The sequence below is a fragment of the Podospora pseudopauciseta genome (genome assembly GCF_035222475.1).
Source record: "Podospora pseudopauciseta strain CBS 411.78 chromosome 7 map unlocalized CBS411.78m_7.2, whole genome shotgun sequence".
Taxonomy (NCBI): Eukaryota; Fungi; Ascomycota; class Sordariomycetes; order Sordariales; family Podosporaceae; genus Podospora; species Podospora pseudopauciseta.
Genome location: NW_026946668.1, coordinates 276,097 through 300,773, shown reverse-complemented (window position 1 = coordinate 300,773; position 24,677 = coordinate 276,097). Strand labels below are relative to the sequence as shown.

Sequence of the window (24,677 nt, the reverse complement as noted above, 5' to 3'; positions counted from 1 at the left end):
AGTGGGCTTCCTTTGATAACCGCCATGCCTTCTGATTGTCTGCCTCACTTTGGCGACTGGTTCAAAACGTGCAGTTACCCCTCCTTGCGGTGGTATCGACAGTGTTGTTGGTGGTGGTTGTGAGTGGTTGGCTTTTGCCGTGTGACATAATAAGTGTGGTTGACGCCGATATCAAACACAAGTTTGAGATTCCAGTGTTCCACTTTCCAAGAAGTTGATACTCTTTGCATTTCATATATCCACAGCCTATGACCGGCCATCAAACAGCTCGGGGTACTGATGGCCCGAGTCAAGCTCTTGCGCTGGCCAGTTCATTGAACTGTCCCGTACAGTGGTGCCCTGTAACTCGCCTGGAATCCCGTAGACATAATATCCATCTGGCCCTGTCTCAATGCACTTATCCTGACTCCTTGGCCATTTATCTGTCTCTTTCACCGGTGCTCGTTTCTGTCTCGAACGGTAAATGAACCAGCCCAAGACAGAAACAACAAAAGCTAGAGCAAAGGCTCCGCATATGCCACCCACTACTGTTGCTAATGGTATCGTTGACGGATTAGGTTCAGATGTTACAGTGGCTGTTGCAACATTGATGGTAGTGTTGGAAGGCGATGCATCCGAATCTGATACATCTGGCACAGTGCTTTTCACCGCCCCTGAGCCCCCAAACATTCTTTGCACCTTCTCTGAAGACCATTGGACACGATCCAGTGAACTTGTTGACTGCGGTTAGTTCAAAACTCCCTAAAAAAAAGGTAAGGGGTATAGGTCTTAGACGAACCCGTTTTGGTACCAATTCCTAATAGTGCTTGCTCGCTCATATCCCGAAACAAGGTCGCCTTCGACGAAGTACTCAAGTTGCCATCTCAGAGAGGTCATGTTGAACAAAAGCAAGCCTTGGGGCACAGGGTCGGGAGACCTCCAGTCATTATCAAAGCCTCCACCACGCGTCCCACCGACACTCAGCACTTGGTTTCTTCCAACAGCCAAGCAAGAGTGGTAAGCACGCGACCCCCCCGGCGCTGGGGATGGCACTTTGGTCCAAACGAAGCCAGGAAGGCTCAAGACGTAGGCATCATCATACCGAGTGTCTGTCGGTTTGTTTTCTCCACCGAAAAGAAATCTTGTCAAATATACGTGTTAGCAATTGCATTAGAGTGAACAAAATATGGGATGAGACAAAAACTGAAAGGTCTACCTACAAATCGTAATTTCCTCCAGGTGTGCGGAAGGGTCCAGCGACACAAGCGCGTGAGCGGGGAGAGGGAGGTATGTCTCCTGTTGTCAGCTGCCAGTACTGTTCGTTGGTTACCGGATCAAAGAATGTCAGATTGTGCAAGTCCAGTGGATGCAACTCCTCAACCTTTGCTGTTCCATCGAAAGTAACAAGTGCATGTCCCCCAAGGACCAAACCAAGCCCGTTCGGCATGTTATATCCTGGCATAAACAGGAGGTTTGCTCCTGTCAATGTGGCTGTTTTACCCAAGATGCCAATGGCAGGGCCTGTCCCGTTGTCCACCACCTTGGATCTAAAATCGTAGGTTACCATTCCGGGGCCTGCATCTTCGTCCGACGGTAGCCAGCTTCTTACACCCCCCAGAACATAGCCCTTGTCGTGAGCTACCATAACCGCACTATCTTTCGTTTGCTGTAAACTGGGAAGCTTTTCGAAGTTTAAAGGGGTTTCCTTAGCCCAAGAGCCACCGCCCCAACCGTCGGCGGTAAATTTCCAGATAAACGTGTCATTCATGCCATCAGCAATTTTTGGCAGGTAGCCACCCCAAATCCAAAACTCGCCTTTCTCAGCGTTCGCCCAAATGGCGCCCCTTGTTCTACATTGTACACCTTCGTTGAACCTGGAAATCTCTCGCAAGGCCACGGACTCGCTCTTCCACGGTTGGGACATGTCAATGGATATCGTCGTGTTGACTAGGTGCCTTCCTTCCTTAGGTATTACACCGTCGTCCAGCTGGGATATTTTGCCTCCATCGATGTAAACGTAATCCCCTAGAAGAACAGCTAAACAGGGCTCAAAGTCAGAATACAAATGCAAGGACGCAAACAGAGGTGTGGCTAACACGAAGCGAACCTACCTGTTACCCCAGATCTTCTAACAAAGTTCTCTGTGGAGGGAGTATTTGATATCCTTGTTTCAAGCCCACACCTGCAAAGTATGAGAAAGAAAGTAGCCGCACGATATGGCGATACCATCTTGGTAAGAGCCAACATTGTAAAACACCAGGGACTGGAAACAATGCCCGGTTTGAAGTGTTGAAGAGAGGAGAGATGATAGCTGAAATTCGAGGTACAGCGAGAGGTCGGTGTTATCTGTCAAGAAAAGGCAGTTTCAGACACTCAGGGGCGGACGTGGTAATCATGAGAAGCGACATGGCTGCCAAGGTTGAGGCCAGACACAGCTCCATCTTGGTGGCCTTATAGGGAGTCGGTAAACAAATGAGATACACAAAATAAGGCAATGCATACGGCAAATAAAATTAACAGCTGGATCTTGCGCCGCCTTACCAGCTGACAGCTAATTGTGTCATCTCGAATGTGCTAGCTGTCAAAGCCAAGGATTCATGATGGCTGCTGCGCCAACCCTAATGGTGCAAGTATTTATGTGCTTTAATTTCTTCGCTTGTACTCCTCTTAGCCTTATATTACACGAAAGGATCTGGAGTCACAAGGGATTCCTTTTCTCGATTACAATCAAGAAGTGTAAATGGTCGGTTGAATTCGCAGGAAACCACCAACGCAGCAAATTGGTACCAAGGTATATGCTCTCAACTCTCAGTAAAGCTGACTAGGTGTCAAACGCCCAAATTTTCCAAAGATCAGGCAAATTTTTTTAAAAAGAGATGAGATACGGATGGAGAGAGTAGTGAGCAACTGCCTCGACTCACGGTAGGTATCCTGCACATTTCAGGTTTCAACACCTGAAGGGGATGCAAAACTCCCAAGCGGGGAAATATATTGTCGATCAGCCCAATCACGTTACTACCGTGGCCTGTGTGTACCTGTCTCACTCAATCAGCTGTTCACCGTGTGTTACAACTCCATTGAGAAGCGGGGTTCAACCTCGACGAGACAAGGTATCTACTATACCTAAAAATTGGTTACGCTCAGATTTTTCCATCAAAGCAGAGAAAAGCCAGTCAAGACAGAAACCTTCCAGCCAAGCCATAATGGCCACTAACATCGTCCCCTACGAGATTGCCGAGCTTATTCGTCGTAAAAAGGCTCTCTACTGTCGATCCGCAGATACCAAACAATGGCGTCGATTCTCCGAGTTTGCTCTCCCTGAAGCCACATTCACATTTGTTGATGCCCTCACCCCCGATATTCCACTGACCGAGGGGGGCCAGAGCATGTCATTTTCCCATCGCGACGCGTTTCTTAATTACTTTGAGGAACGAAACAAGGACTTGCAGTACATTCACTCTGTGGGACCGGGGGAGCTCTACTTTGTGGACGGGAAAGATGGGAAGGAGGTGAAGGCAATCTGGGGCGTTATCTTTCATGTTGGCGATGGTGAGGAAACGAGGGGGTTTCATGGGACTGGCGCAGGATACTATCACGAAGTCTGGGTCAAGGTCGGTGATGACTGGTTTATAAGGAGCTTGAGGTTTGAGAGAGTTTACCAGAAGCTTGTGAGTCTCGGTACAGGAGCGCAGTAGGAGCTCGCTACCTAGGGAGGGAGGGACTTCAACTCTGTGCCTATGCAGAAAAGACCAGTTTCCCATCCTGTTTTCCTCTCCCATCCATGGCTCTTCTTCTTCCTCGCGCGAACTTTTCTTCCAAACTTTGCGTGTAGAAATTCCACATCCACAGCAACACCAAACTCAGCACAGCAGAAAGTCCAAACATGATCCATGCTGTGGGATCCATTCTGATCCCCCCTTCTGACCTCGTGTAGAAAAACTCGGAGCCGCATACAGTCGCAACTGTCGTTACAGGAGGAAAACCAGGGTGACGACAGCGATGGCCTTGACGCTTGAGCTGTCCCTCATCAGCATTGCATTGTCTTGTTGGGAGGTATGGTTGAAAAAGAGAGTTGCCAGGTTGTTGATCCGTTTCTCGAATGTGCCGGCACGTTCGGACGTCGAAGCGACAAGACGACGGCAATAGTTGAATGCCTCGTATGTTTTGTCTGGCAGGATTGCATCCTCAACCGTGCTGTACTTTTGATAGTGATCAACAATTGCGTCAACGGTGCTCAGTAAACCATGGCATCCCTCTCGAAGCATGATGATGTAGTCTGCCAGAAGATGGAGAGCCGAAAAGTCAATGTCTGCCAGTGGGAGTGTTGGATTGGCGGTGAGGTAACCAAAGTGCTTTTGCTCAACCTGAAAGATGTCGCGTAGTTCCCAGAGATTGATATCGAGCTGCATGTACAAGTCATACATGATCATCTCGAGAAGAATGAACGGGTTCGCCATGATCTGACTCCAATCGATGCGTTGGGGCAAATTGACGAGCTCCTCTTCTAAGAAAGGCGAGGGCTCAAAGCAGAGGAGCGTGATTCTTGCATTGTTACCGCCGTGGTTGGTTGCACGAAGAAAAAGGGATCTCGACGTCCAGCTTGGCAGAAAGTCATCAGCATCGTCTTTGTTTGTCTCAGTGTAGGACATTCGCGGTTGGTGCATTTCGAATTGCTGAGCTGAGGCCGTGGTTGGTGCTTTTGAAGAGAGAAACATGCGTCGAAAATAGTTCACAAGGCAGGTATTCAGGGGCTTTCGTTGAGGCTTTGTAGAGATTTCAGTGGCGCCCGACGTCTCATTTCGTTCAATGTCCTTGAGGAGAAAGTGTGTCCAAACACCTTGTGTGTTTAGGTGAGCATAATTATAACTAAGAGAGAGCGGTTTTGGTTTTGAGCAGAATACTAACAGTATGACCCGGGGCCTTCTGGAATATAACCAAATGAGTTCAAGACTCCTTGCGTTCTTTCTTCAAGAAAGGCACCTGGGATATCATATCGCTCAACCAAAGCCTCAAAGCCCGCAAGACTGTCAGGGGACGGATCGTCTATGGGAGCAAGGCTAGGGAATTTCATGAGCAGGTGACCAAGATAGAGAGATAGCGGAAAAATACTGACACAATAGTAAATTCGCTTGCAGGGAAAGCTGCAATCTCGGTCGCTCGGGTGAGGTGATCCCGGCAAAGTGTACCTGTCGTTGCTGTGAAGAACATTAAGATCCAATACGGTTGGCTTTAACTGGCCATGGCCCTGGGGTACTCACCACCGGGCCACTGAAGGAGCGTGCAACCATATTCGTCGCCTCGTGCGGGACGATCTTGTTGAAAGCGCTCAAGATACAATCTTCTGTTCAAGAATAGTGACATTTTTGAAACGTGGAAAACCTGCTTCTTGACGGCAGCGGACAGTCCGTTCTTGCAACAGGACTCAACACGAACGGAGAAGAAGCCCTCCAAACTTTCACAAACGTGTCGGTGAGGACGAGGCTCGGCAAATGCCGAAAAATGAAGGCCTGCATGTTTCCAAGCCCATAGCATGAGCCACTAAGCGCTCATCAGTTCAGCTAAGAGACTGCCCCCTTTATTCACCATGGTAGGCCATGACATCGCGCCCGGCCAGCTGTCGTGATACCACTCAACATGCAGAATTAGATGAGATTGTGTCCTTCGATAAAACCATCTTCCTCTGGCGCTAGCGAGCTGACAGTCCCATTCGGCATACTTGATGCATTAGGAGATTAAAGGGTGCATACTATTTTCGCTGATTTCGGTGTGGTGTATCTAGAACACTCAGCCTTTGGCGTTTAAGGTATGGTGTGTGTATGCTCAGCTTAGGAACAAGCGAGCCATGGCTCGTTCGAAACTCATGGCAACACCTAAAGGAAATTATATCTAGGTGCACATCCTCAGCCGCTCGATCCCATGGACGCTCTTACCGTCGTCCTGCACCACCCTGCCCGCCACTCACATTCCCCTTGTTCTGTTGCAAGTGAGAACACTCTAGAGTGATCTGTTGCACCAAAGCCCCAGCAACAAGCATTGGAATGGCAAGTATATAACCTCCATTGCGCCCCGCCACTGGTCACACAAGCTGACACTGACCTCAGGCTCCTGGATGGCCAGCCCCTGACCGCCTCCACGGCCAATCGTCAAACGGAATGTCCAGAGCAAAACCCAGGTTTCAACGACGAAAAGTTCAGCAGCCCTCTACCGAGCAGCCCCCTACCAAGCAGCCCCCCACCGAGCAGACACGCCCTCAGCAAGCACCTCCATCCACCTTTGCAGGTGGACCCAAGCCGACATCAACTGCACAATCCAACACCCAATCCGCTGCTCAAACCGGGAGCAAAGCCCAAGTGGCCCACCGTTAGGCCCTGTGCCTTGCCTGTCTCTCGTAACAATGACCCCCGACACACAAGTACACCCAGCTGACCCGGCACAAGTCCCGAGATGTCTTTGGCCGGACGTACAGTGATGTTTACTCGGTTTGCACCATCTCCTACAACAGTGGCAGATTCATCAAGCTCAAAGTCCAGGCAACCGATGATGTTCGCAACGGCAAAGGCGGCAGTACCTGGAAGCGCAAACAGATCAAGAATGTCGGGCCCACACCCCTCAAGGTATCCAACTGGGTGTTCGGTCACGTTGACGACGTCAACAAGCCAATCAAAGAGTACAGCTTTGGTGACATTGCTCAAGTTATCGGACGAACTCTTGCCATCACACCCTTGATGCTGTTCTTGGTGAGATACTTTGCCCACCCCGCACACAAGAGATAGGAAGGCTGACTGTCAAGCAGAACTTTGCTGTGAGCCCTGGAGGAGGAGAGGTAAGGAATGGCGGGAACTATGATGCTGTGCCGTACCGATACTTTGGACGCCCGAAAACTAGCCGCAACTCCCTGGATAACAGTATCCATCAGGGAGATATCCAGTTCCAAAAGACCGTCACAGAAAGACCTGCCATTTTTGCCGCCCCCGCTTCTGAGAAGACTCCCCGTGCGGTATCGGAGAGAACTGAGCGCATCTTGCTACCTCGGCGTTTGTGTTGGTTGGATACGAAGCCGCAGGTTATTGTCCAGGACGATGAAGAGTACCAGGCGTATCAGTCCACCGACGTCAAGCAGGTTTGTCACCACACCCGCCCGTGACCTCGCCATGCCAACTGACATCTTGAAGTGGATGAAACAGAACGCAAAGCATTGTCCCGAGTATCTCTTCGTTGCCTGGAGAGTCTCTCAGCTCGAAACAGAGAATCTCCAAGACAAAGAAGCCCTCCATGAGCTGGCCCAGCGTGCAACTAAGGAGGCTGGTTTGAGCTGCTATTGGATCAGTGAGAACTGCTTCACAGCGCCTGAGGAGGAGTTGTCTCTGGACGTCTGGAGAATGAGCGACATTGTGCGAGGTTCGAGCGGTATGGCGATAGCTCTCGGCAGACTGCCTGATGAGGATACTTCAGCCGACTTGAACAGCGACAAGGACCCCTGCTACGCCCTCTTGACTTCTTGGTCTCAGTCCATTTGGACCTTTCCAGAACTTCTCCTCAGCAAACGGTCCACGATAACATGCTACTACTTCTCCGATCATGAGGAAGAGCCGTCAGCCAAGGCCTCTGACCCGTTCCGGGATTCTTCAGCATCGCCATATGGCACAATTCGGAAGCAAATCATTCCGAAGAACCAGTTAGCTGCCCGGTGTCTCGAGACGTCGAGAGATCGCTACCAGGTTCGTCGCTTGATCGACCACTACTCCGGCAACCTCAAACTGAGCGATCTCGAGCTCACCACAGTTGCTTTGGAATGCTTCAGTTCCGTCAAGCCGGGACTCAGTACCTCCCTGGTGACTACTCCTGTGCACTCATGGGATTGTTGGGCAGACGGCCATCAGTTCACCGAAGTGACTCTGCCTTCCTCGCATTCGCTCGCTTGTCTCTCGAGAATTACAACAACCGACTGTTTGAGAGGATGCTTTGCTTGTTGCAACATGAAGAGCAGGTGTGGTACGACACAACCGACGTGTATGGTGCCCGACTTTGGGACATTGAGCCCAGCGTCCAGGTGGCTGGCATCGGAGTTTACAACGAACAGGAAGCCAAGATGGACGCGGTGAATGAGCGCGAATATGACCAGGAGTTCTTCCACCAAGATGATGACGGGGTTACTTCCGAGAAGGTCCTCCCACCCAGTCCCATATCCCACTCCAAGCGGCAATACCCCCCTTCAGTTGCAAGCCAGCCACGAACCCATCTTGCCTCCCGCTCTCAGGTCTCGTTCCAAAGCCACGCTCCCCTCAGCCCGCCCACGTCGATCTCACATCCAGCTTACAACTCCCCCCTCCAAGAGCCTTGGTCCCCCACCGTCACAGAAATGACCGAACTCACGAGTCCTTCCACCCAGCAGCAAAAGCCAAAATACTCCCATGCCCAGCTTAATCCTGAGGCCGATACCACCATCCTTGACGGCTGCCTCGCCGCCACAGTTCACTGGTCCGAATTCTGCACTCCCCTCACAACCTCATACCCCGCCCTCTTCCACCGCATCCTCAAGTGGCTCCTGCGTGTCAATATCATCCCTTTGATCGTCGGCACTATCCTTGCCCTGATCCCCACGCCTCCAGTCAGCGGATTTGGCGCATTTATCCTCGCCTATTCCCTCTCCATCCTGGTGGCCTCCCCCTTCATCATCCGCATCCTGTATGGCGGCAAGTTCTGGGGCGTCCAGTCCTTCTTCTTCGGGTTCGAGGGGTACATGCCCATCGGCGAGATTGAGCGCAAGATATGGGGTGCCGACATGGGCAGGCTGAAGTGGAGCTGGTATGCGAGCTCGCCCCTGGCGGTGCACAAGATCGAAGAGGAAGGCAGATACATTGTGAGTGAGGATCCCACTGCTGTGGAGGAGACGAGGAGGATGGTGGAGGAGGCGAAGAACGCTGGGCCGGGGGATTTGAGGGTATTTCGCTCCCTTTCTTCTTTCCCGTATGGCAGACGTCTGACTAACGGCATCACGTAGGTATTCACGCTGGTTGATACGTACAGCATGACGGCGACGTTGTTCCAGGCTCGAAGGTTGCCCCAAGCCCTGCTCATTTGCGGAAGTGAGGGTGGCATGCAGAGGGCGCTGGGATGCTCATTCGAATGGACCACGCAGACCTTCTACAAGGAAACCGTGTTGCGGTTGGAGACGAGGGTGTTGGATAAGATGGACCGGATCAGGAGGGTGAGGTTAGGGATTAAACGGGGCCATATGGAGGCTACACACCGTGCTAGTTTGTGAGCTCAGGAATGCTGGGTGTATGTTTCCACTTGTGGCATGGGTACGTGGTGGGAACTCGTGTTGTTATTCTCTTCTTGAGCCATATATTATTGACAAAACAGCCAATAAATTCGTCCGGTTTGTTCAAAACCTTGCCCACTTCAAAAGTACAGCTGCCAGAATGACGGGCAACACACTGACCAGCTCTCCCAGCCCGGCAAACTCTGGTGGAATCCTTGTATTGTTGAGTGACATAAATGCGCCCGCGGCCAGCAGAACAGCAAATAAATTGTAGGCAAAGCTCCAGGCAAAGTTGAAAATTATACGATGAACTGACTTGCGGCTTAAATCCATTACTGTTAGGATGCCTTTCAAGTCAGGCCGCATGAGCACGACGTCGGCAGCAGATTCTGCCAGCTCTGCGGTCGAGTCTAGGGATCGGCTGATGGCGATGCCCACTGTAGCCTGTGCTAGAGCCACTGCGTCGTTGGTCCCGTCGCCGCAAAAGATGACGACGGATTCCGGAGAGTGCGATAGGATATCCTCAATGTACGACTTCTTATCTGCCGGTGTACAGTGTGAGCGAACGTTGGAGCAGGGTATCCCCAGTTGATCAGTGACGGCCCGAACAGGGCCATCGTCATCTCCTGAAAGAACGTGGACCGCTACGTTGCGGTTTTGCAGGGACTGAATGGTGGTTGCTGTTTCTTTTCGCAGTGTGTCTTGGAGCCCAAATACTGCAGCAAGCTTGCCATCAATCGTAAAGCAAAATACCGTGTGGCCAGCTTCTTGAAGCATCTGGACACGGAGGTCAGACTCCACATCGAGCCACCGGACATTCCCTGCCTGAAGGATTTGGCCATCCAAGCCAAGGCCTTGAACTCCTTTTCCGGGCAGAGACCTGATGTCTTGGACTGTAGAGGAGGACAATACACCCTTGTCCTTCAGAAAAGTAGCAACCGCGAGGGAGACGGGATGTTTGGTGCTCTCCAGCAGTTCGAGAAGGAGCGACATGTTGACCAGCTCACCATCTGTTCCGTCGTAATAAACGACAGATAACTTGCCCTCGGTCAGAGTGCCAGTCTTGTCAAGGATGACATATTTTGCCTGGTACGCCACCTCGATACTCTCAGCGGACTTGAAGATGACACCGTGTTCGGCCCCAACACCGGTAGCAATCACAACGACCATGGGGACGGCCAAGCCGATGGCACAAGGACAACAAACTATCAAGACGGTAATGGCGTATGTAACTGCCTCGATGATCGCTTCCCTTGCCGATACACCACGTACTCTGATTCCAACCGCAATCCAGATGGCGAACGTGATGATCATGAGAAGCGATATGACAGGGACAAAATAGCTTGCCACGCGGTCAGCGAGGCGTTGCATCGTGGGTTTGGATAGCTTGGCCTCGTCAACCATGGCGGCGATGGTGTCAATGGTATTGTCTCCGGGGATGCGAGTGACACGGACGAGCAGTGGAGATAATCCGTTGCTAGTTCCCGCAATAACAGGTGACCCAGGGGACTTCACGACTGGTCTAGACTCTCCCGTAACCATGGACTCATCCACCTCCGACGTTCCCGCAAGAGTAGTACCATCTGTAGGAATTCGGGACTCAGGCATGACTTTGAAGATGTCCCCTAACTGAAGCAATCTGGTGTCGATTTCCCTGCCGTGGTCACCGTGGAAGTCAACGAGAATGGCGGTATTGACTTGGAGAGATCGAATCGAGATGGATTCCACGGCTTTCTGACGAGCCAAGGCCGCCACATAGCGACCGACCATTATGAGCGTGACAAGCAAAGTGCTTGTCTCAAAGAAACTGCCGGTCGACAGCGGTTCTCCAGTCACAAGAAATGCAAAGGACACGACCGAGAAAACATAAGCGGCGCTGGTGCTGAGGACAATGAGAAGGTCCATCTCGATGACACGGGAGAAGACGAGAGCCTTGAGGGCCTTGGGATAAAAGGGTCCGGCCACCAAGAATTGAACCAGAGTAGCCAGGGCAAGCGAGCCTGATTCGTATGCAATCTCATGCCCGTGGAGCGGTGCCCAAGCAAGAACCAGTACAGGAATGGTCAAAAGGATGGACGCGAGCGTCATGAGTCCGATGTGCTTGACATACCTGCTCCCATTTGACAGAGAGGCATCTGGCTGAGGGGGGGCGAGCTCAACGGGCACGCCCCAGCCTCTCTCAACTAGATCCCGGGCACCAACAAGTTGCGGGTCATAGGATATGTTGACAGTTGTGTCGTTGACCAAGGCCATGTCTGTCACACCCTTCGGCCACCGCTCCCCCATAAATGCTGATGCACCTCCTGGCACGATGACATCAACCGAGGCTCCCTTTTTCACCCTTTCGCACTTGAACTCGGTGGTCCTCTCGACGTGCCTCATAACATCAACTAGGGACCTGTTATCAAGATCGAATTCAGCTCGAGAAAGAACCAGACTGGTTTTCAGGTTCTTGATGCCGGGGAAAGTGCCAAGGGTGCGATGGAGCTTTGTTTCACAGCTGGTACAAGTCATGCCTGTAATACTGAGGACGATGTGTTCATGAGTAGACAGGCCTTGCTCAGGGTCCAGAGTTGTGCCCGTCGGCTCCATAGAGCGGCCTTCATCGCAGCAGGTTGGCCCTCCTGGGCGGGAGCCTGAATGAACTTGGAGTTGCGCGGTGCTAGAGAGTGTTGGCCGATCCTTATGATGAGAAGTCGCTGAAGAGCCAGCACAGGCGCCGTATTGCGCTGGGGTTTGTTGTTTGATGTCACAACAACTCTTCTGGCAGTTTTTGATGCCGTCTCTTTCCTTGGGAGTAGCTGGGCAGCAAGGCCTTGCAGAGAAACCGCCGACTGAGACAGCGAGATCTGACGATGATGTGGAGATTCGCTCACGCTCCTTCGAAGGACCCTTGTTGGGGATACAACAAGACTCCTGGCCAAGAGCTAACAGAGCGCGGCAAATACAACCAGGAGCCTCCAGTGTGGCTGCGTATGAATCTCTTGTCTTGCGTGCATGGTGGCCACAGGGTCGTTTGCTCTTTCGTCCACGGCATGATGAGCTTGAGCGACGGTTTTGAGCTAGAGGAAAGAAGCGCTGGTTGTTAGCTACAGGTGGAAGCAAATGCTGGCTCTGGTGACGGCTACATACCTTGACCCTTGTGTTCTGAGCCACCATCATGGCAAGCACGCAGGGCGAGACGGTCCAAACAAGAGATGTCACAGCAAGGCGATGTTTTACCCTTGCAGCAGTCAGGCTCCAGGCGTGCCGTGGCGTTGTCCTGCTTGGGAAGGCGGTCGCTGACATCTTGTTCCTTCTCAGCCCTCTGCTGCTCCGTGAAGGAGGGAGCAGGTGGCGGCTGACAGCCAGAACAGCAGCCCATCGTGTTCTTGTTTCTCGGCGTCGTAAAAATAACGAGAGAGAATGAGAGACAGAGCGCTCAACCCTCACAGCAATGAGCGGGGACTCTGCCAATCGTATTCTTCGGCGGCACACGTGACACCTTCCGGAATCGGTCACCTGCCATGTCCTGACCCTCGACCCGTTCACGTCTCATAGGTGCCTTATGAATGCCCATATTGGCTCTTCATACCTCAAGAAGATGCATAGTTTTTTGTCCTGAAATCGGGCTCTTGTTGTGGAATTACTGTGTATCATGATAGTGGAGCCACCAAGTCTGCCAAGGTCTTTCTGTGCGCACAGTGCGTCTTCCTGTGCATCACTACAGTGGATTCCAGGCTTTATGGTCCCCGCTCTCACTCAATCAATCAAGTGAATCAACCGAACCTCCACCACCATCACCAACAATCATCAACTGCGGCAACTTGCGTGTGTCTTATATTATCCAGCAAACTTCTTCATTATTACAGTCACAGTAAACTCCCAGAAACAAAAGCCCCTGTTCCAGACAATCTCATTACATCCTTGGATTCTTCCTCAACTGGTATATCAAGATGAATCGCGACGCTGATGCAGCTCACAATCTTCTTGGTACAAATTCCCATGGCCCCTCTTACAACCCTGATCACTCTGATTCTTCTTCTTCCGAGTTCTTTGAGGCCTTCGATTCCATCGTTGATGCTGAAATTTGCCCCAAATCACAAGCTGCATTCAAAGCTGACAAGCCCAACCCATTTGTAGAGCGCAAGAACAAGCTCATGGCCGAGCTCATGACTTATTACCGCGACATGATACACACAGCCACCCAGCAGATTCCCGCCAATGCTTCCAATTCCTCAGGTGCCATCAACAGTCTCGCGATGGAGACAGCCATGACGGGCTTCGTATGTCTACAATATCTCGCCCTTGCCCCTCAGAATCATGTACTGACAGTCAAGCAGATTAGAGCCACCGAGGACTTGCTCTCCCTTACCCATGAGATCCGCGAGCTGTGGATCATTGGCCCGTTGACCAAGCCTGGCGCCGGCGACGAGGAAGCCAGACGGAACATGAAGCAGGAGGCGGAAGAGACCTTCAACCTGGTCAACGCTTTGAGGAATGAGCAGAGGCTGGCTCAGATTGGCGCCGCTGAACAGTCACCGATGAGGTACCACGTCAAGAATTTGGAAGGCCATCCCGGGAGAACGCAGGCAGGACAGGTACATGGTGTGCACCAGTGAGCTCTTGGTGCTTTCAGCCGGTATTCTCCTGTTTCATTTTTTACAGCATGGGGCGTTTAGAGTTGGGGGTTGGGAAAAATAATGTGACATGCTTCATAATCGATCATGCCAAAATCTATTTTTAAACGACCGCGCGCTGAGCAACCGTGAAGACCTGTTTTTTTATGCTGGTTCAAATAGTGACTGAACATACCCATCAGTGACCACTCTCCGCTGTTTTGCCTGCTCTTCCCTCCAGGAGTCAAACCGCTGGTGAACGAAGTCCTGCCCATCATCTTGCTGGCTGATGTCAGACCCTTCTGGCCTGACAGACATATCTTCCAGGATGGAGAGGGAGTCGTCCGCTAGCGATGACAATGGTGACGACGACGCCAGTGAAACAGAATCTGAATTGTATTCCGATGACGACGATTATGAGTACGAATAAGTCCGTCGTCGACGCTTGTGCGGTCTCTTGACTGGGGTCCCTGTGGGGCACCAAAGGGCCCAGGTTTTCCCAGACCCACACCGGTTTACTCTTGGGGATGGATTTTCTTACTATTTTCCTTTTTAACCAACAACCAACTACTGTAATACTAATTTGTTTACCATTTTTTTCTGGCCAATTTGGCCTCATTTTCGCAGCCAGTGACTTTCCTAGGTCACCAGCCCAACAGTCCCTAAGGGTTGAGCTCGTGACGCGGATGGGAGCCGTTGAGGAGGTGGGACAGACGGGAAACCCCTTGTTCCTGTCAGGAGCTGAGCCAAAAAGATTCATTAGCGCTAGGCTTGGAGGATTATGAGAGCAGAACGCGGCGACTAACAAGTGAGTCTTGAAGCAAGGGTGGCATGTCAGTGTTTCTGGGGTTCTGCGGGATGCGTGCCCGCTCTCGTCCAGACCTTGCTGTCTAGCCGGGACCTTTGCTTGGGACTGCTTGCGATGCCACGAGGAAAGGCGGCTGGGCCATTGAATCTTATAATCCTGGCGAACCTCGAGATGGCCCGTTTGTCTGTATAGCAGCGTTGACATAGCGGTAGTCGTCGGCACTCCTCCTCTCCTCCTTCAACCTATCCCTAACGAGAGACTCAACCAAGATGTTAACAGCTACCAGCCTGTCAAGCAGTGTGTCAGGCAGGGTGATTTTGTCGCTAGATCTTTGCTCTGTGGCGGGGAGGATGCGAGGCCTCAGTGGACACTCTCCAATCCACCCCAGTGACTTGAATATCTCCCAGTAGTGGAGGAATGCTGGGGCACGTCTTCCTGCTTGTAAGGAAGATCAAACCACTGTGGAAACTTGTCGGTGAGCGTCCTTCTCCAAATCGCTGCCTCTCAGGTTCAGTCTTCAAGAATATAAGCAATCTCTGCCGCAAGACCTTGCCGAGGGAACAATAGTTTGGGCGTTCCTGGCACATGAGCATCAGTTCGTCCTGTGAGATGTTGTTCTCGCGCATCTTGTCACCATGGTGACAGCATCGCTCCAACTTGCTGCGCACGCCGCTGATGGTCGCCACTTTCCGTCTGTTGACCGACATTTGGGTTGTGATGAGTGACGAAATACTACCGGATTGCAAATATTTGGTAAGAGGAACATCGGACAACGACAGAAAGAAGAAACCGGCAAGAACAAGAGGCCGTTGAGTACTTCTCTTGCATTTTTATACGGGCCAAAATACACGTTTGTCACCGGAAGGGGGAGGGGGGGGGGGAGGGGGGCGGGTGTGGAAGATGCATATGCATCTGCAGATGTTTCACTAACTACAGCGCTCACCTGCGGCATCCAATGGCGAAGGCAACGGCCATGGTCTGGCGAACAAACGCACTGGACAGTAAATAGTAAGCTGAAACCTCAGCGGCGCTTCCAAGAGACGGGAAAGCATGGCGTACAAAGTGGAAAACAAGCTCGAGCAACGTAAAGCTCCGCTACCAATCTTTTGCCATGATGCTGGTGTTCTGGACCAAGTTGCCTGTAGCAAAGGTATTTACGTTCCATCCTCCACCACCCCATCAGCCTCATCGCCAAGCTCAGCCTCCAACGCCTTGGGCACCCTCTCGGTCCGATCAGACCGCTCATGGGAAGCGTCCACACCCCCGGCCGTCACCCACAGGAAATAGTCGGTGCGGAAGTTATCGACCTGGTTGAAGAACAAGTGGAACCTGCAAAAATGGTTGTCAGCAACATTATACAGCATGTGCCTGGCGTGGCATCAGCACTCACGAGTTCTCTTTCTCCTCCACCTCAAACATCCTCCGGTAGATGTGCTCGTCCTTGAACTTGATGATCTGATCCTCGTACTTGGAGAAGTCAATGGGCTCCTTGTCGAACCCGGCGGCCCTCTTGTTATACTCTGTAAACATGGGACGTTCCAGCATGAGACCAAGACCGGGCGCCTTGGGGATGCTAATCCTTCGAGGCCCGTAGCTCTCCTTGATGAGATCAAGGGGGGCGCCGCAGCGAACGACCATGACCGCCATGGCGACCATCTTGCGAATCTGGTGCATCATGAAGCTCTGGCCGTGGACCTTGAGAGACAGCCACTCGGTATCGCCAATCTGGATAGGGGTGGTGTTGGCCTCGAACGACTTGATGTGACGCTTGGCAGATGCATCCTTGAAGGACTTCATCACAGTATAGTTGTGATAGTTGTGCGTGCCCAGGTAGAGGTTCAGGGCTTGTTGCAGCCTCTCGATACGGGCTGGCGAGATCCTGTATCTTCTCTTCGCCGCGACGTAGGCAGCCTTGATATCTCGGACGGCCGCATCAACGGGACTCAACTCCTTCTCAGGCTTTGGTTCTTGCGGTGTTTCCTCGACTGGCTTGGCCTCTTCGATTGGTTTCTCGGGCTGGGGCTCGGCAGCATCGGACATTTCAATATCTTTGTCAGCGGTCGCATCTTTGCTCGCCTCTTCTTGGTCGTTTTTGGCGGGCTGTCCATCCTCGGTGAGTTCCTTGTCGTTGCTGTCTTGAAGCTTACGCAAAACCTCAGCCCTAACCTCGGGGCTTAGTCTAGCAAGGATAGGCTCGATATCGTTCTTCTCCACCTCGTCCCAGAATCCCGTCACATCATCCAAGCGTTCGAGGTGCTCTTCCAACACGCCCTTCTCTTTGGCCGACTCGAGGATCTTTTTTCCAAGAAAGCTCTGTGGCTGGGGAGGCAATAGCGAATAACTGGGCATGAGATACTCATACCACCTCGAATCGCAAGACTGGTAGCAGCTGAAAGCGTTGACTGTGCGCTGGATGCCCCATATCCTAATCTGTTCGGGGAGATGGGAATTGATCTTTTCGACAATGTCTTCGTCCTCAACAATGAGCTTGAGAGACAACACGTTGCCAGCGGCGTGGACGCCCTTGTCTGTACGCGCGCAGCGGACCAAGCTCGACTTCTTGGGATCATCGGCGTTGGCCTTGGAGATGGCACCGGCAGCGACGAAAGCCGCAAAGATGTCGCCCTCGATTGTCTTCTCCTTGTGGTTAATCTGAATGCCGTGGTAGCCGGTGCCGGCGTAGCCAATCAGGACGGCAACCTTGCGCTTCGGTCGGCGGTCTTCGGCCTTGATCTCGTCGGGGGTGAACTCGATGCTCATGAAGCTCTTGCCGCCAACTTCCTCGTCGATCACCTTGCGGCGTTTGGCATCGCGGTTATTCCGGACCTGTTCGCGCTTGTCGGGGACGGGGCCTCTGTCGGCTGGGTTAGAAGTCGGCATTGAGTTTTCTCGAGAATACAGCGGTTTGCAACATACTTTGCGCTTCCGAAGCCGCCGTGCTTACGCTTTCCTTGAGCGCCCGGTTTGTCATTCCCTCTCTCGCGGCCGCGGCCACCACGTTTGCCATTGCGATTCTGGCTGCGGTCGGCATTGTTCTGAGTGTCGTTGGAATCCTGGGCGACTGGAGTGGCGCTGGAAGAGGCATCGGGGTCTGGAGCGGCAGCAGGGATCTCGTCAGAGGCCATGTTTGCAGTAGGCGGGCGGCGCTCAATCTCATGACAATCGAGAGATTCGGGAGTGGGAGTTGGACGCAACAATTTTTGGAGTCGCTGCAGAAAACATGGTGGGGTGGAAAGGTGGGGCAGTGCCTGTGCTAGCCACTTTGAGATTAGCTCCCGCTGTTGCAGCCAAGAGACAGAACGCCAAGACTGGGGTTCTCTCTCCTGTTTCCAACCATATTGATGACCACAAGTGTAGTCGGTTCCAGGTATGCTTATTCTTTCGACTGAAAGATCAAGCTGACGGTGTCAACAGGAACTTTGAGCATTAGGTCACTCTCAGGAGCGGGTCTGTCCCGCCGTCTCCCTGCGGCAAAGCAACCTGAAATGTACTCACAGAAAAATGGTCAAATCCGAGCCAGCCAATCCAAGACATCACAACGATGTCGATCGAATATCAACTGGCCAGGATCATGTCCTTGGCGATGCTTTCTGGCCCGTGTTGGGGTCCCAATGTCTCCCCCTGCAGAATATGCTGTAGCCGATACGGAGTAATACCCAGCTGCAGTCTGCAGAACCACCGCCTTGCCCGTGTGCTGTGCCCCGTTTCCATTTCCACCTCCATTGCAAAACCACCAGTGTCCCTTTTCTTCCTGCCCATGGTGACTGTGTTGTTGATTCTGACTCCATGTTCGCAAGACGTGGGAGAACCCCGTTGCAATCGTCATGTTATCACCCGCATCAGGCCGGGGCGCTGACTGGCATCCCTCACTTATTTCGGCGTATATAGCGCTTGTTCTGCCAGCATTGTTGTTGTTCGTCGCCTATCCCGCCACAGTAGACGCTCAAATAACATGCTACGGTTTTGCCGGCCAAGCCTACGCAGACAACACGCTCTGTCCTGGATCCAACGCCTGCTGCGGCCGAAAAGCGACCTGTCTATCCAATCGACTATGTCACAACCCAAACGATCCAGAGGGTTTATGGGTGAGGGGTCCATGTGCAATCCGGGAATGGGATGACAGCTGCGGACAGATCTGTCTTTACAGTACGTTTCCTTGCATCTAACCACAGACAATCACTAACTCGATGGCGCACCCTTTAGACGAAACAGCCGCCAGCAATGGGGTTCTGCCGCGTGTAGTACAATGCCGCGATGGTAGCCTTTGCTGCAACAACGATCCACAATGTTGCCAGGATGGCAAGGGGACCTTTCTCGATGAAGGGGGGGAAACAGTATCAACTCGAGCAACAGGTGCTACCACCAGCTTCCCCCCGTTAAGCGAGACCGGTACCGTCAGAACAACAGCCCCTGTGCCCACCACCTCAACATCACCATCTCCCTCTCCATTTTCCTCTACGTCCTCCGAATCCACATCTTCTTCCTCGACAACGGAAATCGTGGTGCCGCCCACGAATGCCGGACCAGCAACACCAGCGCCAACCCCCTCGGACGAAGATAATAACGGACTAAAGATAGGATTAGGCGTGGGTATTCCCTGTGCTGTGTTAGTTGCTGCTTTGTTGGCATTTTTGTTCTTCAGGCGGCAGAAGAAAAAGGCCTCCAACGGACCGGTGGCTGAGCTACACGGGGCTTCTCGTGATATGGTAGAGGTTCATGGGCATGACGCTCATGCAGGAGGGTATTATCGCTCAGAGTTTCAGTCCAAGATGCCACCCCTATATGCTGGTGCCAGGCCGGTGGGTAGTACTCAACAAAAGCATCCAGTAGAAATGGGAGGTGAGATGGCCACAGAATTGGACAGCGGCCCGATGCCGGGAAATGTGATACACATGAGGAGAGCCGAGATGGGTTAGATGTCAGGCGCTGGCCACTTGATGCTGTATTATACAACACTCGATTGATCGAAAAACAATAGAAAATTTCATCCTGTTTATTGACCACGTGTCATTCTCACACCGTGCAGCTACCTGTCTTAGTCGAATGAGTTAAGGTAATTCACGATGGCTTCATCCTTAGCAACTTCACACCCGAGAAACATTTACTCTGATGTCCAACCTGCCCTTGTTGGCTTGGCCCTTGTTCTCTTGGCGCTGCCAATACCTCTCCTTCCCCCCGCCTGGTGTTGAGAGCTTGTGATCTGCAAGTTTATTCTTCACAGGCACAGTGTCAGCTCCAAACACTACCGGTGTAGGTCGGCAACAAATGGACGAGGAATAGGAACAGGGTGATGATGGTGGCGGCGAAGGAGACGAACCACCTGCTGCCGATGGCTGCGTGGATGCGTCCCGAGTTTCAGCATCCCCAAGCGGCTCAGCCTCGGTATTTCTGTTCTCCCCTACAAATTTCTCGGCTTCTTCTTTTGTTGGAAAGGATTTGTAACGGTTATCTGGAAATCCCAGAACCTGCGCCTCGGTTTGCCTGCAGTACCTAGTTTCAGTAACGGGGAAGCCATAATGAAAGTGCGAAGAGTAAAATGTGACGCAACATACTCCCATGTCTCGTATACACCCGGCTGGCGACCCCTTGCCACAGCGTACCACCTTTTCCGGGCCATGTTCGCTTTTGTTGAGTGGATTCGAAGCCGATGTCTCTTGAAGGAGGAAAGTTGAACGCAAACTGCCCGGTGCAATGAATCTTAACGATGATGGGGACCCCCCTTTTATGCCAAAATCATCCCAATGGCAGGCGTAATGTCACACGGCAGAAGGCCAACAGGCCACATCACGGCCCAACAGCTACCAACCTGCACGCTGTGAGCCAACCGTGAAAGTGAAGCAGTCAATCAAAGGCATTGCGGGTTTCAAAGGAATCTTTACTGGCCAGTGGCATATTGAAGGACTTGGCAGAGGCCTGAGGCTAACAAGGGCACGGGCCATGCGATGAAGGATAAATACGCGCTCAGGATCAAGACTGTAATTTGTCTTCTTCTTTCCTGTAACACAGACTTCGAGGCCATTGAAGATTATTAGCTTGAATTGAACCACGAAGTTCCAAGCTCTGATATTACAGCCCTTGTCACACGTAAATCTCATACTCTGTGGTACTCTGGAAGTGCACACTTCACAGCAGCTGTCCAATGATGACACCAGACGGCGGTAGAGAGGCCTACTGCCAAGACCAGACGTGATGTTGCCCTGTATCAACAACCTCACAATCACGCAGGTGAGGCCCGCTGGACACGGCAGCATGCAGACAGGAAATGTGCAGAAGCGCGGTATAGATAAGGTGATTGGATATTCTGAGGAAAGCCTCTACGTGCGGTAGGCGCCAATGATGTAGCATAGGTGTTCATGTTTGGAGGAGGACAGGACCCAACATCTCATACTGGAAAGTGCGAGAAGCCAAATGAACCGTAATGTCAAGAACAGCTCCATTCAAAGCGGCCCTCGTCCTGTTCAAATCTGGCTCCCCAGGGTAATGACTGCTTAGGTATTTATGACATAGTTGTAATTCCTGTAAAATAGGTTGGATGATAAGGAAGTGGACCACATATGGATGTGGCCCAGGTAGGTTTGAACTACCCAAGCCATCTACCCACATTAAACCCTCCATAACCCTGGACCCCCCGATATTAACACACACTTTATATTCCACCCACAAAGACCAAAAATAAAGTTTTTCTTTTACTTTTTTTTTGCTCCAGGTACCCACTAATGGCAAAATATACCGAGGAAGATATTAAAAATGCTTAGAAAGATATTGCCGCTAGTATAAGCTAGCGAAAAGCGTTTAATAAGCACGGGATTCCACGTTCCACTCTAAAGTACCGCATTGATAGTACCCTACCAAGGAACTTTACCTATAAAAACTAATAACGACTTTCTTACGGCTAAAAAAACTTTATTATTTAATAGATCCTTCGTTAAGAAAGCTTTAACTACGCTCTTACCTATACTAATATAAAAGCTTTAGTAGTTAGTTTATTAGTTAAATAAGGCGATTTTAACCCCCTTAATAAATATTAGGTATTTATTAAAATACAGCTTTTATTTGTGGATTTTACAGTGTATCTAAGCTTTATATATTACAGGGCCTCAGAGGCAATACGATAGCTTATATCAGCAGTATTTAGGGACTACGGTTACCGGAGCGGAGGCTCGGCCTCCGGAAGCAATCCGAGGTCCCGGAAGGCCGAGCGCTAAAGCCGGTGCCCTGTAGTAGTCAAATGGTAGCGTGTCACAGTCAAACCAACAGCGGGCCACGCCACATGTGGGACGCGGGGCGCCCAGCCAATCATTAAGGAAGTCAGGGGACGGCCAATCAGGCATGGACAGAAGTGCTACGGTGCCAAGGCTCACGAGCAGTCTGCAGGATGCAAAGTGCTAGGGGTGATCAGAGGTATAGCACGACGAGCACATTGCAGGATGCAATGTGCTAGGAGTGATCGAGGCCGTAGCAGGGCGAGCACCTCAGAGTTCCAAGGTCTATATATACGGAGGAACTGGCTGGCGTAGATAGACAGTTCCGCAGTATGCAATTCAAGTTGTATTCACGGTATCTAGTGTTTACATCGAGACATCTTGTTGTGCACTGTTTAGCTGCACCGAACCAGGATTATTCAGAAGTGCCTTCAACCGATATCCCTTTCAGAGGTTCTGGATAGGGGTTCGTCACACGTTGCATACTCACTTCAACTCTGTCACGGATAAGTTGAAGGCGTCTTTTCACCACCATGGCCGGACCTGAGAACGTTCAGATGGGAGGCGTCCCGCCTAGCCCAGGCGCCGAGGGACCTTCCGCCAGACCTGTGCCCTCTACCGCAGAGCAGGTCATCAAGCGTCTCAAAGAGCTCGAGGACGAGGCTCAACAGACCCGGGAGCAGATTTTCGCTATCTCGGCTGCGTCCAAGTCGACCATTAAGCTTCCGGTACCGGAGCGCTATGGAGGAGAAAAGGCAGAGCTTGGAGGGTTCTTAATCCAGCTCAAGACCTATTTTCGTCAATACCCAGAACAGTTCACCAACGAAGAGTCGAAGGTAATCTTCGCGGCCACCAGGCTCAAGGACAGGGCTCTCGCATGGTTCGAGCCTATCCTCGACGACTATTACGAGCAGGAGCCGGAGGATCAGGAGAAGATCACCGTGGAATGCTTCGAGAGCTATCGTGCCTTTGAGGCTAAGCTTAAGGAGGTGTTTGGGGAGTACGATGAGGCAAGGCGCGCGCAGGGTAGACTCTTGAGTCTACGCCAGACGCGCTCGGCAGCCGACTACGCGGCTCAGTTCAAGATCGATAGCCTGCGTAGCGCTATTAACGATGAAGGGTTAATGCAGCTTTTCTACCATGGCCTTAAGGATGAGGTGAAGGATGAGTTGTATAAGGAGACAAGGCCCGACACTATCGACAAGTATATCGCCATGGCCATACGGATCGACGATCGGCAGTTCGAGCATCGTATGGAGAAGAAAGGAGGTAACGGCAGGGGTAGCTACGGTAATAGCTACAGGGGACACTTCAACGGTAACCGCTCCAACGATAGGCGTAAGCGGAGACACCCCAGCACTAGCTACTCCGGCACTACACACTCGGGACCGATGGACGTCGATGCCATACAGCAGCAGAGGCCGCAAGGCCGAGGCCAGGGCAGAGACAACCTCAAGTGTTTTAACTGCGGCAAGGCAGGACACTTCAAGAAGGACTGCAGGGCACCCAAACGGCTCGGATGGAAAAAGGAGATCGCATCAACCACCACATCGAAGGGACCGAGGGTTGTGGAGGTAGCAGCCATCGGGTATCAACAAGGCGGAGCGGCAAGCTCCGAAGAAGACTCCAACTGGCACGCCGGACAGGAAGATATAGAGTTCCAGGAAGTAAAGGAAGCACTGGAAAGGCTGAAGGCGGAGCACGAGGAAGGAGATCTCCAGATACAGGCCTTGCGGGATCAGATGGCACAGATCACTGCGGAAGTCACCACGGAGGTCGCCAAGGACGAGGGTCTCGCGCAAGGACCTACCAGGTGGACGATACCAGAGAGACAGTATGGCAAGCACGGAATCACTGTCTCACAGGATACATCACAGCCTGTAAAGCTCTTATACAAGAGCTGGGAAGAGTACTGGAAAGGCAGGAAGGTCGCCAGTATCGGGATCGCGAAGTTGTCAGGAGATACACCAACACCCACATGGTACACACCCTGTGAGGGGGATACGGCACAGCTTCATCCCAGGCATCCGGAGCATCGGAGAGTACCTTGGTTCCAGTGTATTACACACGGATGTGTGGAGCACCACCAGAGCAAGTCGCTATACGGCCACTGGCCGGTACGCAAGGTGGGCAAGGAGGGCAAGCCACAGCCAGTCAAAAGGACTATGGCCCGGTGGGAAAAGGCCCAACAGGAGGACCTGAACGACTATGTCTTATGGAAGGTTCAGGACCCGGTTGAACTGAAGGATGGCCTTCAGGTTATACAGATCGCACCAAGGCATGCGAGGTGCTGCGTCGAATACGCAGACGGTTGGAACACAGACGATAGTGTGCGCTCGTGGGAGGAGGTGGTACTAGGATGGTGCCCAAGCCCAGATTGCGCTATACATCTGCGGGAAAAGGTCAAGCGATATCATCAAGCCAAGACGCCCAAGACCAAGCAGAAGAACCGCTATCGGGCGTGGATGCGAGAGAATGCCAGAGACGGAAGATGGGAGGAAGCCAGGCGGGCATGGTTGAAAGACTTCGTGTTGCTGGTCAACCCGGAGCAGGAGGACGCTCTTGAACGACACAACCGCTTGGGAAACGACTCGCGGCCCTTCGCGGGGGCCGTCAACCTCTAACGGACCACGAACGGCATTTTCGAAAGCATCGGCGTAAGGCGAAGGTGTGGGACAACGACCCGGCGCTCGTCAGCGAGGTCGCTGCCGCACAGGGAGGAGGCAAGAAAGACAAACGCCTCTGGGTTACTGCACGATGGAGGGATCTCCAGGCAGTGGCATTGGTAGACGGTGGTGCAGAGACGAACCTGATTTCGCCACAGT

General features: G+C 52.1%; 10 protein-coding genes across 10 annotated transcripts; 4 read left to right on the top strand and 6 right to left on the bottom strand.

The window, feature by feature from the left end:
• Window positions 1–246: 246 nt before the first annotated feature.
• Window positions 247–1,903, bottom strand: QC763_704690 (uncharacterized protein; the record flags this gene model as incomplete). The annotated part of the gene is made up of 3 exons (XM_062915471.1): window positions 247–712; window positions 779–1,120; window positions 1,200–1,903. 3 exons carry the CDS (start codon window positions 1,901–1,903, stop codon window positions 247–249), a joined length of 1,512 nt encoding a protein of 503 aa, XP_062761130.1.
• Window positions 1,904–3,182: 1,279 nt separating this feature from the next.
• Window positions 3,183–3,674, top strand: QC763_704695 (uncharacterized protein; the record flags this gene model as incomplete). The annotated part of the gene is made up of 1 exon (XM_062915472.1): window positions 3,183–3,674. One exon carries the CDS (start codon window positions 3,183–3,185, stop codon window positions 3,672–3,674), a length of 492 nt encoding a protein of 163 aa, XP_062761129.1.
• On the bottom strand, window positions 3,623–5,385 carry QC763_704700 (uncharacterized protein). The gene is made up of 4 exons (XM_062915473.1): window positions 5,238–5,385; window positions 5,093–5,174; window positions 4,885–5,036; window positions 3,623–4,816 (listed from the first exon to the last, which is right to left on the bottom strand). Exons 1-4 carry the CDS (start codon window positions 5,338–5,340, stop codon window positions 3,948–3,950), a joined length of 1,206 nt encoding a protein of 401 aa, XP_062761128.1. The 5' UTR covers window positions 5,341–5,385; the 3' UTR covers window positions 3,623–3,947.
• Window positions 5,386–6,131: 746 nt separating this feature from the next.
• On the top strand, window positions 6,132–9,244 carry QC763_704710 (uncharacterized protein; the record flags this gene model as incomplete). The annotated part of the gene is made up of 6 exons (XM_062915474.1): window positions 6,132–6,329; window positions 6,393–6,716; window positions 6,773–7,099; window positions 7,164–7,760; window positions 7,781–8,920; window positions 8,981–9,244. 6 exons carry the CDS (start codon window positions 6,132–6,134, stop codon window positions 9,242–9,244), a joined length of 2,850 nt encoding a protein of 949 aa, XP_062761127.1.
• Window positions 9,245–9,367: 123 nt separating this feature from the next.
• On the bottom strand, window positions 9,368–12,532 carry QC763_704720 (uncharacterized protein; the record flags this gene model as incomplete). The annotated part of the gene is made up of 2 exons (XM_062915475.1): window positions 9,368–12,306; window positions 12,373–12,532. 2 exons carry the CDS (start codon window positions 12,530–12,532, stop codon window positions 9,368–9,370), a joined length of 3,099 nt encoding a protein of 1,032 aa, XP_062761126.1.
• A 472-nt stretch (window positions 12,533–13,004) lies between these two features.
• On the top strand, window positions 13,005–13,917 carry QC763_704730 (uncharacterized protein). Its single transcript, XM_062915476.1, has 3 exons — window positions 13,005–13,216; window positions 13,367–13,509; window positions 13,567–13,917. The coding sequence occupies exons 1-3, from the start codon at window positions 13,180–13,182 to the stop codon at window positions 13,843–13,845; spliced, it is 459 nt and encodes a 152-aa protein (XP_062761125.1). The 5' UTR covers window positions 13,005–13,179; the 3' UTR covers window positions 13,846–13,917.
• An 881-nt stretch (window positions 13,918–14,798) lies between these two features.
• On the bottom strand, window positions 14,799–15,357 carry QC763_704735 (uncharacterized protein; the record flags this gene model as incomplete). Its single annotated transcript, XM_062915477.1, has 2 exons — window positions 14,799–15,085; window positions 15,108–15,357. 2 exons carry the CDS (start codon window positions 15,355–15,357, stop codon window positions 14,799–14,801), a joined length of 537 nt encoding a protein of 178 aa, XP_062761124.1.
• Window positions 15,358–15,743: 386 nt separating this feature from the next.
• On the bottom strand, window positions 15,744–18,222 carry PUS1 (tRNA pseudouridine synthase 1). The gene is made up of 4 exons (XM_062915478.1): window positions 18,146–18,222; window positions 17,567–17,898; window positions 16,041–17,504; window positions 15,744–15,979 (listed from the first exon to the last, which is right to left on the bottom strand). The coding sequence occupies exons 1-4, from the start codon at window positions 18,182–18,184 to the stop codon at window positions 15,805–15,807; spliced, it is 2,010 nt and encodes a 669-aa protein (XP_062761123.1). The 5' UTR covers window positions 18,185–18,222; the 3' UTR covers window positions 15,744–15,804.
• QC763_704750 (uncharacterized protein) lies at window positions 18,192–19,566 on the top strand (the record flags this gene model as incomplete). The annotated part of the gene is made up of 3 exons (XM_062915479.1): window positions 18,192–18,249; window positions 18,464–18,796; window positions 18,854–19,566. 3 exons carry the CDS (start codon window positions 18,192–18,194, stop codon window positions 19,564–19,566), a joined length of 1,104 nt encoding a protein of 367 aa, XP_062761122.1.
• Window positions 19,567–19,627: 61 nt separating this feature from the next.
• QC763_704755 (uncharacterized protein) lies at window positions 19,628–20,384 on the bottom strand. Its single transcript, XM_062915480.1, has 3 exons — window positions 20,203–20,384; window positions 19,968–20,131; window positions 19,628–19,863 (listed from the first exon to the last, which is right to left on the bottom strand). Exons 1-3 carry the CDS (start codon window positions 20,265–20,267, stop codon window positions 19,859–19,861), a joined length of 234 nt encoding a protein of 77 aa, XP_062761121.1. The 5' UTR covers window positions 20,268–20,384; the 3' UTR covers window positions 19,628–19,858.
• Between the last annotated feature and the right edge of the window lie 4,293 nt (window positions 20,385–24,677).

What these genes read in the sequence shown, in the direction of transcription:
- PUS1 (XM_062915478.1), bottom strand. Translation starts at nt 18,184, where the DNA reads ATGTCTTGGATTGGCTGGCTCGGATTTGACCATTTTTCT. An exon ending in TCGGATTTGACCATTTTTCT is followed by an intron (nt 17,899 to 18,145) that starts GTGAGTACATTT and finishes TGGCTAGCACAG; the next exon opens with GCACTGCCCCACCTTTCCAC. An exon ending in GTGGAGGAGAAAGAGAACTC is followed by an intron (nt 15,980 to 16,040) that starts GTGAGTGCTGAT and finishes CCATTTTTGCAG; the next exon opens with GTTCCACTTGTTCTTCAACC.
- QC763_704755 (XM_062915480.1), bottom strand. Translation starts at nt 20,267, where the DNA reads ATGGCCCGGAAAAGGTGGTACGCTGTGGCAAGGGGTCGCCAGCCGGGT. An exon ending in GGTGTATACGAGACATGGGA is followed by an intron (nt 20,132 to 20,202) that starts GTATGTTGCGTC and finishes TAGGTACTGCAG; the next exon opens with GCAAACCGAGGCGCAGGTTC.
- QC763_704700 (XM_062915473.1), bottom strand. Translation starts at nt 5,340, where the DNA reads ATGTCACTATTCTTGAACAGAAGATTGTATCTTGAGCGCTTTCAACAA. An exon ending in GCTCCTTCAGTGGCCCGGTG is followed by an intron (nt 5,175 to 5,237) that starts GTGAGTACCCCA and finishes TGTTCTTCACAG; the next exon opens with CAACGACAGGTACACTTTGC. An exon ending in GCAAGCGAATTTACTATTGT is followed by an intron (nt 5,037 to 5,092) that starts GTCAGTATTTTT and finishes GAAATTCCCTAG; the next exon opens with CCTTGCTCCCATAGACGATC.
- QC763_704730 (XM_062915476.1), top strand. Translation starts at nt 13,180, where the DNA reads ATGAATCGCGACGCTGATGCAGCTCACAATCTTCTTG. An exon ending in TGCAGCTCACAATCTTCTTG is followed by an intron (nt 13,217 to 13,366) that starts GTACAAATTCCC and finishes ACCCATTTGTAG; the next exon opens with AGCGCAAGAACAAGCTCATG. An exon ending in AGACAGCCATGACGGGCTTC is followed by an intron (nt 13,510 to 13,566) that starts GTATGTCTACAA and finishes ACAGTCAAGCAG; the next exon opens with ATTAGAGCCACCGAGGACTT.